This window comes from Cyrtonyx montezumae, unplaced genomic scaffold, assembly GCF_038088225.1.
Source record: "Cyrtonyx montezumae isolate F1298 unplaced genomic scaffold, pur_monq_1.0 scaffold_3, whole genome shotgun sequence".
Classification (NCBI taxonomy): Eukaryota; Metazoa; Chordata; class Aves; order Galliformes; family Odontophoridae; genus Cyrtonyx; species Cyrtonyx montezumae.
Window position 1 is genome coordinate 122831523 of NW_027072034.1, and position 14144 is coordinate 122845666.

The 14144-nt window shown below is 37.1% G+C and overlaps 1 protein-coding gene across 2 annotated transcripts in view; it reads right to left on the reverse strand.

Moving 5' to 3' along the window:
• SYT1 (synaptotagmin 1) overlaps positions 1-14144 on the reverse strand; it is a 340150-nt gene that overhangs the window by 66975 nt on the left and 259031 nt on the right. For both annotated transcript variants that reach the window (XM_065743252.1, XM_065743251.1), the window contains exons 7-8: positions 12627-12794; positions 9341-9508 (exon numbers count right to left, since the gene is read on the reverse strand). In XM_065743252.1, coding sequence (XP_065599324.1) covers positions 9341-9508; positions 12627-12794 — 336 coding nt within the window. The remainder of the gene's footprint in view (positions 1-9340; positions 9509-12626; positions 12795-14144) is intronic.

Here is a 14144-nt window from a genome sequence, read left to right on the forward strand (position 1 = left end):
TGTGGGAGACAGTGTCAAATGCCTTGCTGAAATCAAGGTAGACTACATCCACTGCTCTCCCTCATCCACCCAGCCAGTAATGACATCATAGAAGACTACCTGGTTGGTCGAGCATGACCTCCCCCTGGTGAACCCATGCTGACTGCTCCTGGTAACTCTCTTCCAATCAAAAGTTAATTCAAATGACCCATCTCTCCTAGAAAGCTTGCCTGTTCTAAGATGACACAGAAAATGAATGTTCAGCCCGGTTGATTAATGTGATAGTCTGAGTGAATGAAAACATTCAGCATAGCCCACAGTTATCTAATTCTGGGCTGGGCATTAACAGACAGGGGTCATCAGCTGCAGACTTCAGGGCACTCACATGAAAATAAACTGCTGCAAATTCTGAAGACAGAATTCCACTCAACAACAGAGATCCTCCTGTTTATTTTCAATGTTACTGGAGAAGACAGAAAATGAAGGGTGAAATAATTGGGCTCCAGACAACTCAGCACTTCTGGGGATTATCTGGAACAGCTTAAATAATACCTAAATTACATTAAGGGTCTAGCTGGGAGCTTTGTCTACCTCCATCCACACTAGTGAGAAAGTGCAGCACTGTGTTCTACACTGGTGGATGCAAAAGAAAAAGAGTAATCTTCTAGTGAGTAATTTAGATCTGAATTTTATGGGAAGGTCTCTATCTAAGATGAGATTTGATGTCAAGGTCAGCCACAAGTCACAAAAGGCACTAGGGTTCCCAAATTTAGTTGTCATTTTCAGTGACAGTAGAAGCAGCAGTAACTTCTAATTCTGTTCTGTTATAGGAGAATGCATCCAACCAATCAAGCAGCAATAACAATCCGCTATGGAACTATCTTTCTTACTGCTAGTTTTGAAAGTCTTGCCTTTGGCACTATTGCTATAGTTGTAATTGCAGATATAATCCTCAGGGAAACCATCTTGGCCTCCATGTCAATGGATTCAATTGTGGGTATTTCTCTTCACCTAGTGATTGGCCAGCAAAAGTACACAGTCTTGGTGCAGAAGAACGTCTGTGTTCAAAAAGGACAGAAGAACTGAATTCATCTGCACACTGATGACTGTAGTGCAAAACAAGCAGTATTCTGCTCTAAGTCATAAACAGCAGGAGAATTAACTCTGTATCAGTGAACATACTCCATACAAAACAGTTCATTTTCTGGAAACACTGTGAGTGGAAGGGACAGAACAGCTACAGTACCACTCTATCCATCTGTCAGAAAATCATGCAAAATAAGAAGTCTCAGTTTATGCTATTAAAGACTGCTTATGAAACTATTAAAGTCTCCACAAAAGCTTTTCTAATTCTATCCAAAAGATAAATCATCAAAGAAAGATGTATTTCTTCTCCATACTCAAGTCTACACCTTACACAGAAACTTAGAGAAGATGATGAGAAGTGAGGAGGTGGAGTGATTCACAGAGCTTGATCTCTGGTCAGCATAGGTACTAAAAACTAACAACTTCAGGCTAAAATCTGCAGCTTAATTAGTAACTGACTCAGGTGTATGGAATGATGGTAGAGGTCAAAATAAAATGCCTAAAAGAATGAGAAACTGAAATCACTCAGCATCTGATGATTTTCTCCCTTTGTGAGGCCAGCGACTGAAAGTCTGGAGAGAGGCAGATTTAGGAGAGAGGAGAAATGGTTTGATCTTTAGACAGTGCTATCGTTCCTGGAGTAAAATTCTTCACTATTAGAATTTTAGATGACAGGTTAAAAAATTGAACTGTATAATACTAGTAGCGTAAATGTTTATGTTCAGATAAGGTATGAAACAACATTTATATCTATCTTGTTTCCCTCCTTAAACCTTATGTATGATGTAGTTTCCTATGAACATTCAGGAATGATAGTATTTGCTTTGATCTGTGTGACTGAAAGACTAGCCATAATCAGCCCTTCAGAAAGAACCATTTGTATGTGGCAGACAGCAACATCTTAAAAACAGGAAATGTCAGCTCTCCATTAACCTACGAGGTAAGAATGCATAAACTGCAGAAATACAGAGATATTCTATGAAAAGGATTTTTTTTCTTTTTTTTTCCCTGCAAGTTATCATTTTGTGCAACAGCATTTTGCCCAGACTGAATTAGACATGAGCAAGAAAAAAAGGCTTTGCTATCCAAAGGTTTATTGAATCTAATTTAAATCCTCTTGTCCTGAGTCTTTCTATAGTTATGATGAAAACATTCACAGAATAAGCTGTAGAAAACTTAATGAAAAGAAAGATGAAATAAGTACAGGGTTAATTCCACTAAAACCATCCAGGTACCTCAGATGGACTACGTCAGCATAGTAGCACATCAGCCAAGGTGTACAATTTCTTCTGCCTCTGGGGGAAGGCTAAGTTTTATGATATGACCAAACAGGAAACTGTAGGAATGAGTTACTACTCTCTGTCATCAATTTAGTCTAGAAATAAAACCTGGAAAAATATCCTAAATCCGTGTACTCTGCCTCTTAAACATATTAACATAAAACCAATAGAAGCTCAATACTACTAAACTGAAAATACATTATTATGTCTTAGATTGTAACAGTGACTTCTCTAAAGTATGGGCATTTTGTGCTAATTCCTGTCACAGCACACAGTGCTTCAAATGATAGTTAAACTCATTATTAAACTAAACCAAAACACAATAGAGTCTGAAAAGAGGTTAAATGGTTTTTGTGGTAATCCCTGACATGGTCCGAATTGGTATTTAGAGAGACTAGATGAAACAAACAAACAAACAAACAAACAAAACAAAAAACAAAACAACAAAAAAACCAACAACAAGAAAATGACTAATGCCTTTCTCTCTCAGGTTGCTATTCCTAAATCTTTGTCTTCTAACCTTTTCAAAAATATATCCTTGATGCCTCTGGAAACCAAGATCCTTTAGTTTGAAGTGGAGTGGGCACAACAACCAGAGGCCAGTGTCCAAAACTGCCTCAACCTTTCTCTGAAAAAGCTGCCATCTTAGTGAGAACTGCCTTGGGCCATATGTACATAAGTTTCCATGAAAGTAATGCCTCCTATTTACTTCCATGGAAACTACAACAGATACAATGAGGACAACAACATAATTTGACAGAGCAAATTTTCAGCTACAAAACAATGTTTTTCAACAGTAATCCCCACTAGCTGTGCATTTTTGCCAGCGATGAACAAGAGCCTGCATGCAGCACTCCAAAAAATCTACATCAATGAAGGTGACCCACTGTTGTAATGGCTGAAATGCTCTGCTCACCGCCTCAGTATGCTTCCATCCACTGCTTGGTCTCCATAAACATTCAGCAAGCATTAGTGAATGTCAATGGGCGCCATTTTTTCTGCATTGAGGAATTCAATCCTACACCTTTGCTCTGTATTCACTTCCATGTCAGATGCCATTCAGTCAGACTAACCCTCTGCTGCCATCTGTCTCATGGCAACAAAATATAATGGGATATTGGTGGGAAGGTTTTACCTGACATATCACCAACATCTGCCTCTGATGTTGTAAGCCAACATAATAAAACAGGAGGCATTACTTTCAGAGCAACCCTCATAAAATACACAATGTCTTTAATAAGTAAGTAACAAAACATTTTAATTTTTAATATTTTTCTTAAAATGTTGAAAAAAAAGAGAGAAAAAAATGCCCATAAAACTAGTGAGATATTTGACCTTCTTTTTTGTGAAACTAACCCATCTGGCTGGTTCAGTGGCAGTGGTTGCAACCATAAGTGAGCTTTCAAGTTGTTCACCAGAAATTTCTGATGAAATTTTACTCTTCCTGTGCTCCATCCTTGACAATAATTGTTAAAAATGTGCGTACTGCCAAAAAGCAATGGCATGAATAAGACGTGACTGTGAAGTGAAGGATTATGAAAGTCTGGTAGAGAGACATGGTCAGATTTTTTAGTCAAATATCTGATTGCAAGTATTTTCTATTTGAAAATTTGCAGGTAATGTATTTATATCAATTGAAAATGTGTCTCAAACATAAATCAGTCGTTTTTTTCACAATCTTGAAACCTATTTTCAAACCCCTTTATCAAAATGGAAAACATGGCTGTGTATTCTTCGCTGTTCAGAGCACAGTGTTTAGCCAAAGTATCAAAATGCATATGATTATTTGTCAAGCTGGGCCACATGCGGGATGCGAGCTGGGGGTTGAACATGCCTAATTTATAGCATGTTTTGTGGTCCTTTTATGCCAATCAGTAGATTCTGCATATGCACTTGTCGTCCCTTTCAGAGTATAGCTTTATGACTGGGAGTTCCAGCAAGTTATGGCTGAATTCCCTGGCATTCCTTCTGCAGCTTCAGTCCAAAACATCTCCTAATGCCCTCAGGCCTTCCCCTTAAAATATACTTAAATCCATGCAAATGACAGATGCATCAACGAGCTGAATGAATCACCTGCAGCTACACAGCAGAATGCTTCCAGCAACTAAGCAACACAGATTTTGCTTAAGCTTTTGTAAAAAGAATTCTTATGATGCTTTTGATTCCTCTTCGTATCTTTCTCAAAAGCTGATTATAAGGCTGTCCAGAATCTGGTTTTCCAAATGTCACTTTGTGTTTAACATCCAAGTCCAGTGCTTTCAAACTCCCTGGTTGGTCTGCTCTTTCTCCTCCATTATGCACTGAAAAATATCCTATACTCAAGCAATCAAAAAAACCCACAAAAGAAACCAGTAACATGAAGATGTATAGTTGGGGAGCTGTCCACTATTCCTTCTTTGACCTTGTAGCTTTCTACAAGGTCATTAGGAATGTGCCTTGTCTAAAATCATTACTATTTTGTGTATGGATTATTAGAAGATGGAGAGCAGCAAGTGTAGGATACATTTTGTCAGCACAGTTTAACCTCAAGATGCTTTTCCATGCTTGAAAGTCAAATGCTAATAAGCACGTTTTTGACAATCACGCCATGCAAGTTTTTCTGATCTGAGAGAGAACACTATCCAGAATCAATGGGCTCCAGCAGAGGTAGAATTTAACACTATCACCAAACTTCTGCTTCTTATATTCTGCCCTCTGTATTTGAATTTAATTTCTATAGAGCCAGAAAGTCTGAGGTGAATCAAGACAAGTTCCCTTTTGATTTCAGGTAAGCCAATTCTTTTTGTTATTAAAAAAGAATGTCTCTGACCTCCAAAGTTAGATGCCTTTTCCAGAGAGTAAAGAAACTGAATACTCGACAAATGTATACAGTGGGATTGTCTGCAGTTTGAACATGGAAGGCGAGAGAAGAAATGCAGAATTCTAATAGCTTGAAACAGTACTGCAGCTGCTCTACTTGAGTCACATGGTTTTACCTTTAAAATCATAGCACTTCAGCATCTTCAATGTAAAGATGCAAAACCAGCTAATTAACTACTGAACGATTTCACATCAGGCTTGCATACTCTCAAACTTCAGACATTTCCCTCATATTAAGATCCTCTGTTTTGTTCTGTCTCACTACAAAATTCAGCTCCTCTTTAGGACAGATGTTGCACTTAGTGTATGCTTAACATTGTGCAACTACTGCATGTAATTCTGACACAAAATTTGGAAATTAAAAAATGCTCAAATTTAACATTTTTAAGTTTAACTGGGTGTAAGATGAAGTGAATTTGAGAAAACTTAAGCACCATACAGAAAACAAAGCAATCGAATATAGTATGCTGCTAAATAAAGGAGACCTCATTTTAAAATTTGTCTGACACTCTGACAGCATCTCCATAGTGATAATGAAACTTCCTTTTGCAAAGCATTATGATATCTGCAAAGATGTACAAGAGCTAAGTGTTATTATTAGAGATTGGAAAAGGCCTATTAGATCTGTCCATCTCTGATACAACAGAAAATGACAGTGATTTGCTGCTGTGATTTTACAGTGACATTTTTAAAAATGCCCTTTCCTCTTAACTCTCTGCAAGTTTCACTGCTCAGGATTCACTAAGCTAGACAGCTTTCTAGTTTTGTCAGTCTTCAACTTCTATGTAGCTTAGCAAAGTATGAAAAACATGCCAATTTCAGGCCTGTGTCTCCATCTCTTTCTTTCCATCTTCTTTTATATTTTGAGGAGGAAGGAAAGAACAATCCACATGCATAGTGTATCTGTCAAGATTCACAGAAGTGGTCTTCCATTCCCTAGCTGCAGATTGCCTCAAGTCTTACCCATTTCCAAGGCAGAACTGTAGCATCTCTCTGTCTGGGATTGTGCATCATGCAGGAGAGAAGCTGTTGTCAACCTTGCTGGTATATTCCAGCAGATTCCCACCTCAGAAGCTACATACAACACATTCTCATCACAACCCACTGTGAAACAAATAATCAAATGATCCATCTACAGTGGGTTCCTTGTCAGGTAATGCCAGGAGTAATGTGATAGCAGTCATAAGAGGTGTGCAGAAATCTAGATAGTAGGTAGTGGCAGGTTAAAGATCTTTATTCCCATGGAAGGAGGCTCTGTTTCTCCATTGCTTTCAGGAAAGAGTTGTTTCTGTTCTTCCTTCTCCTACTTAGGAAAACTTCTTTGAATGTCTGCTACAACAGGTTTTCAATTGAAGTACTAATATAACAAAAATGGATGAAGCAGAATCAGTTGAAGCATGCAAGAGATGTCTCTCAGTGTGAATCATACTGCTGTGAGGAAAGACGAGGTCTGCCTGGCCTTCTGTACTGGAGTGATAACAGATACTGGGTGCAGTCTGTACTCAGATAAAGTTAATGGTAGTGACATCTGGTAGATGACACAGAGGAGAAAACTCCTGTCATCTGTTTTTTAATTCTCTGTGCCCAAACCATTTTATGTCAGGCTTGGTAGAAGTGACTAATCTTTCAGTATCTACCACTTTTCCCTCCTGTTCGTTCAGAGGAGGCTGAAGGACTACTAGATAAATCACCATCATATATTCACAACGCCCTCTCTCAGACATAACAAATACTTACATGAAGTCTTGTACCTTCCAAGTGCTTTACCAACAGAAATATATTAATAAGACCTTTCCCAGAAGAGAAGGGAGTATAAGAGAGATGGCATTCAACTGTGAGAAACAGAGCTTCAAACATTTCATTAAACCTTCATCCTCTACCATCAATTTCAAGCCCATTCAGAAGAAAAGATGGAAAGTACAGTGGAACTTTATGAGCAAACAGAGGAGTAACAGCTCATAAAATGATTCTGCCCTCTATGATAACAGAGTTAATTAAACTGTATATTCTACAGTGTCAACAACTGAATTCGACATGAAGTGAAATGAAAATAAGATTTTTATACTCCATTTGACTGCTGCCATCTAGATGATTCTTTCAAGGTAACTAGTGGCAATTGCCACTGATGTGCTTTGGCAAAAATACTGTTTTGGCATCATAATCAGAATATTACGGATATTTTGGTGTCTGATACTTAACTGCCAACATATTTAAAATTCTAATTAGCTGTATGTTGTTAAGAACTGACAAATCTACCTATATGCTGTAAGGGCAAAAAAGGAAGTAGATCATGTTATTCTTCAAATAATGCAGATTACACACAGATGCACTTTTCAGGGATGAATTCATTATGCAATTATAAAATGGAGAATAAACTAAAAAATATATTTTTTGTGTTAATAGAATTTCATTTATCACAGTATTTTGGATGACCTCCAGTTGCTTAGGGTTTTAATTTAATTTGTATCATGTTTTCCTATAATCAGTTAAGCTAGGCTGCCATATGATCGCTGCCATATGATCACTACCAAGACACATGCATATTTCTGTTGCTACATGACTGCCCTATGTAAAGCATATTAGTCTTTGTATGTGTAGTACTGTATTTGCTAATTCTGAAGCTAGAGTACTGCTTGGTCACAGTTGTATCTGCTATGAATTATGCAGTGTCTGCTGTGTCAACTAATAACAGGTTTAGAGAAAAAGGACCTATAACAGCCCTCTGTCTCTTGCTAATTACAGCATAAAATCTATCAGAATTTGCTTGGGATCTTTGCTGCTGAGCAAAGAGGCTGGAACTTCGATGGTGGTGAAGTACTTGGCAGTAGTCAAATCTGGAAATTTGAATGACATTTCCTGTGAAATACAGCTCCCCAGACCACTGATAGATGTACCTCTCTTGGTTCTTGGTAGAGATTTCTTTTCCAAACTGCTATTTCATCTCTAGCTCTAAGATGGGAAGTAAAAAGCCCCACATAGCATGGTTACCACTGTCACATGTAATAAGAGACCCATGCACTGTCACAATGAAATAATGCCATGCAGAATAGTCTCATGGTAACAGTAGTTTTAAATCAGTAAGAAGTAGAAGAAATTCATTTAAAAATACTGTCCTTAAAAGCAAATGCTCAAAATAAGAAGACTGAAATCTACCATTTTTGAACTTCTGAGAAGGCAGCATGATACAACATTTGCTCAGTTTTCCATACCTTGTAGTCTAAATTCAATATTCAGGTTTTTGTCACTTGTATTACAGTAAGATTTCATTCAGATATTGTCCCTTCAATTACAGAAACCATGGTTTGAATCCAGAACAGCTTGTCAGCTACATTAGACAAAGAAAAGCTCAAGATTCAGATTCCTTCTTCTCTCACCAGAGAATTGAAGCGTGCTGTGCACTTTGATTACTATGAGTGGGCAATCAAAACAAAAAATAATGAAAAACTGAGCACAAAATAGTCTTAAAATAAGCAAAAAAGGTGGATGTGCCAGTATGACAAACCTCACAGAACACACAATATAATGATGAAACATTTCCGAAAATTATCTTGTGTACACGTTGGACTACACCTACTAAATAATGAATGTACTGTATGTTGGCACAGAGTGGAAAGAAATAAAAGGTGATTAATTTTGGAGTGAGATGCCATTTATTCTGAGGTCTTTCTTAAATCTACATTTCTACTCAATAGATATTATTGCATAGCAGTTCAATAAAATTTTAAATTATTTAAATGAAAACCTATCATTCTTTTCATGCACAGTAAGATGCTTTGAGATGAAAATATTCAGAATTTAGGGCCACAAAAAAGCCTAAATGCATATTATTCTTATAATCAAAATACAAATTCCATGTACCCTAGGTGCAACAACTCAAGAAAAAGTCAGACTCATAAAAACTTCCCTAAATATGCTGCATGAAGTACCAAAAAAGACTGAAAATAGGATTATCAAAGGAGAGTGCATCTTTTCAGTGAGTATTGGAAAAGATGCTTATCAAAATTTATCAGGTGAAGTCTGAGAAATGCTGATAACAGATGGGAACTGTCTTGGCAAAAATAATGTTGCTAGTTTGACTGTTTCTCCAGCTGAGAATAAAAGTGTCCTGAAAAAGAGAAGCAGATCATTTTTATTACCTCCTCTTTCTCTGCACTTTGCAAGTCCCTCCACTCCTCGGTCACATGGCCAAAGTCCACTGTGTTCATCGCAACCTTATATTCCCCAATAATATCATGTTTGGAGAAGCGATCAAAGTCATAAACTGCCATCACTAAAGTTTTTCCACCCAGCTCGGAGTATGGCACCTATAAAGAGGAGAAAATGACAAACTCAGTATCTCTGACAATAAAGATCAGTTCACTACAATGCAAATCTATTTCTTTAGTTTATCAGCTGTCATCTCAGGTAAATTGAAAAGCAGAGAAAATTATGAGGTGTATTTGTTTCAGAGTCACCAAAAGCAGTATTTTTCGAGACCAGTCTATGGCACTCAATAGAACAATGTGGCAGCTCACTCATCACTCTACAGGGTTTTCTCATTCTACTTCAGGTTATACTGTGGGTGATGAAACTGAAACAGGAAGCCCAATTATTTGCACTGAAGACACATGAACTTTTCACACAATGGTGTCTTTTCCTCTATAAATCAACTGTCATCACTCAGAAATGGGTAGCTCCCAGACTGATGAAAAAACAGAATTGGCTTGCTGTATCTGACACAAAGTAATTAGACACTAAATAGTTTTCTTACAGCACCACCACCTATTACTTACCACAGCATATTTTTCATTATGATACCTTTCACAATGCAGACACAAAGGTGCCTATAAGTCACAGTGCACGGTTAGAAATTGTGGTGGCAGAAGTCCAAGTTCTGACTAATTCTCCAGCTGTTCTGATGCATTTCAGACAGATGCTGTGAGTTTGGATGTTTATGAGTCACATTTTTAATATTCATATGAAGATGTGCAGTTCAGGTAAGCTATACTTGAGTGGCTGTCTAGAAAACACTGATTTAGGAATTGTTTGCACTTACATTGAACACTCGGTCTATTTGAATATATTCTGCAAGTATAAATGGCTTCCTAGGGCTTCAGTAAACATTCCTCTATTAATTGTCTAAATAAAAAGAGAACCGAAAGCATAGCACTGTCACTAACCTTGTTAACTTCTATATGTTCCAGTCTGTTTAAACCCGAGGATTACTGTCTTCTGTTACTGTTTGGCTTCTACTTGTTCTTCAAAATGCTACCTAATAACATGAGTAGTTTACTCTTTTCCTAACATTTTATGTAATGTTTAAAAGAAGCTTTTCAAGTTGAGAGCCAGCCCCAGCTTCCATTACTGAGTACAATAATTTCAATGGGTCCAAGGCTGTGCATTGTAGTAAAAGTAAACAATTACTACTGCCAAACCTGTTTTGATTCTGTAAATTATTTATAGCTTCTAAAAAGCTATAGAAGGCAAATGGATGTGGAAGGCAAAATTCTGGAAAATTTCACTTTTATTTTTATGCAGCATCAAAACCAGGAGAAGAGAAATTATCTAAAGCTCCCTTTTCCATCAGTTTACAATTGCACCTAATGGATCATGGCCATTTGGAATGCAGGAGAAGGCTACTTTTACTGCCATGTATTTTTTATCATCAACTTGACCTCAGTAAAGCTTATTTTAGCTACCTTCATTTTTAAAGAAGATCTAGTAGCAGTGCTTCCTCCATTCATTATCTGTACAGCAGCCTCAGCCAACAGCTTTGTTCGGACGCACCCAGCCAAGGACGCACCCAGCTCTTGTAAAGGATTGCTCCTGCTCCCTGCCTTCTGCTGTGCTCAGGGAGTTTCAGCCTCTGAGTGCAGGTGAGACCTCTCTAAAAGACACACAGAAGAGCCTTTTTCTGGCACAGACTTGTCACCCTCCCAGACACTAACCTTGTTCCTGCCTTGGGAGTGGCGCAGGAACCTTTCTGTGGGGATCAATTAATCATTTAATTGTGGGACTAAGGAGGAACACTTCTGGTGCAGTCCAGCTTGGATTTCTGCTTCCTTTCAGCAGCTGAATGTGTGTATACACTTCATACTGCTGCAGCCTGGTGAAGACCTGCACCCTTTAAGTGCTATGCCATCAGTAGTTTCCAGGGAAATTACTTATTAAAGCTGCAGCACTATTTAAATGGTCACTTGATTTCTCATACTATAGTCCCTATACAATGACAGTACTTGGCACGTTCCATGAGTTTTCTCTGGAGTATAGACCACACTACACAGGGAATGACCAGTATGATATTGATAAGCACCTAAACATTTCTGTCATGTCTTGCTTGGAAAACAAACACTTTTTCAGTAGAATAAAATTTGCATATTATGATGTGACTTAAAACAAATGGACATTATAGTCCAGGAGTAGATGCTCTGATTTATATTTTGCGTCTTCATTTCAGACGACAGCATTATTGATTCTTTCTCTTCTTTTGTGAGCTGCATGGGAATCTGTAATTTATAACACTGTTTTCTTTTAAATAGTCTCTTAGGAAAGCTCAAGAAAAAAATAACTCCCCACAAAAGATTATTTTTATGAACATCTTCAAGGGAAAACATAAGCTTATATATGCAGTAGTAGTTCTGGCCTCCAGGGATATCTTTCTCATTGAATGATTACATAGCCTGAGTCTTTCACTGTTCCTGTTTTCAATCTGTGGCTGTCGTTATAAGACAGAGAGGCCTCCAGTAACAGCAGAGGAATGTATATTAGGAGAAGCCCTTAGAAACATACTGAATACTATTCCTTTATTGTATTTAACCAGGGTATAGGTATGGCTACGGTTGTAGAAAGACACAACTGACAGGAGCCATTGGAACAACTTATTACAATGTAGGGATTAGCTACATTTATTTAATATATATATTATTAATCCAAGATGTGATTTCTATTCATATACCAAGTAACATGGCAAAGAATAGCAACGACAAAGTCTAGTAAGATTAATCTGCTATATTGTCCTTCATCCATTTACCTTCTCTGAGTTTAATTTATTTTTGTGGCAAAAAGAAATGGTATACTGAAATTCATAAATCAGGCTACAGAGATATTTAAAGAAAATGCTGGTTTAGTGAAATTCACCTGACATTTGTCGAAGTGTAACTGTTTTCCTACTTTCTTGTAAGTTCTATCCAGCCATAAAATATAGATCAGATTATCATAAATCTGAATAACTGAAATGCCTAAAATCAAACTGTGCCTTTTACACCTGCTGAGAATTGTCCCTGTGTTACATCATTTTCAGCATAAGATGGGCTACAGAGTAAAAACAGAAAAAAACACTATGCTGCAGTTACCAACTATCTAAGATATCAAACTTTGTAGTCCAGCATGAGACATATAGCAGCTAAATAAAAATGTTTCAATAATTATAAACAAAAAAAATACCTTGAATGTAAATTGCTCATTGAAAACAGGGTTAAGGGTCTTCCTGTGGACTTTTGTCTCATATTTCTTCTTCTTATCAGGCAGCAGGAACACTTTCACATAGGGATCAGATGTACCACCCATATCTAATGCAGGCAGCTCAGCTGCTTGAATAATCCCAACCAGAAGCTGAAAAGTCAGAAAAAGAGCAGAATGAAATTTCAAAGAGATGTTTATTATAAAAACAACAACAACAAAACAAACAACTTAAAAAAAAAACATCCTGTACCAGAGAAGTGCACACTCACACTATTTCTGGTCTATGAAAAATAGTTCCCCCCTGACCTTCAAAGGAAGGCAAACGAAGCAACACTACAGACTTTTGAAAACCAATTATGGCAGATGCAGACAGTACAAAAGCTGTTTTTAAGCAGAAAAGAGGTTTTCAAAGGGCAGCTGATTACAGATAAATACAGACTTCAGCTTTTTAAAGACTGCAATCAAATAACTTTCAATTGCTATTGCCTCTTATGCATTATTTTTCTATGCTGGGCACCATGAATAGAAATCACACTATTAAACAATCAAGAATGTCTAATTTTGACTACAAAATTTGTATTCTAAATCCCCAGCACTTAACCTTTCCCCTCAAAACATAAAAAGGTAATATATAAGAAGCAAATCTTAAGGTAGAGTTTTATTAAAAACAAATGAGTCTTGCAGTCTTCCTTTTATTTAATTTCTCTTGCTAGGTATGTAGGTCAATTTAGGCAGTAATCTGAAGACATTTTCAAAATGAAGTCTGATGAAAACTAACCACTGTTAACTACGTCCTAATAACAATTCGTAATCTCACAGTGAGAAAGAAAAGTTAGTATCTTGAATCTCTTAACGCGTTTTTAAAATGCACATTCTAAAAAAGCACATTTGAAACATGAATGGCACAGTCATTTTTTAGTGTAATAGATTAAGTCATATGATATGTTGTCTAAACATCCCACCCTACATTAGGCTTCATCAGCATAGTGAAGTTAAGAGAGAGAAAATACTTTCATTCTTATTTCATGGACATGAAACTAAAGTAAACATCCAAGTGACTCTTCAAGGTCAATCTGCAGACAAGTGACTAGGAGACGGGAAGAAAATCCGAGAATACATTCTTCTATATCAGTTTTTGTCACATCATATTGGACCCTCTCATGGATGAAATGCTTCAAATTGGAAACAGAAGATCTAAGAAATGGAATAAGGAACGATATAGACAAACAAGGAAAGCAGCTCCTGGCTGCTGGGAGATTCCTCAAAGCTGGACTTACTTTTTCCTGTTTTAAAACCACTGTGTGTCCTGCATGATTTCCACAGTATGGACCTCTAAAGCTCCATGAAGCATTTTAAATTAGTCATAAGTAGAGAACCTCTCCTTTCACATTCTTATTCTAGATGCCTAATATTTCATAAATATGTGGATAGGTTCAGGATCAGCATAGGTTTTTTACATCAAAGAGTGAAAACAGATCTATGGCATGTAGTTAACAGATC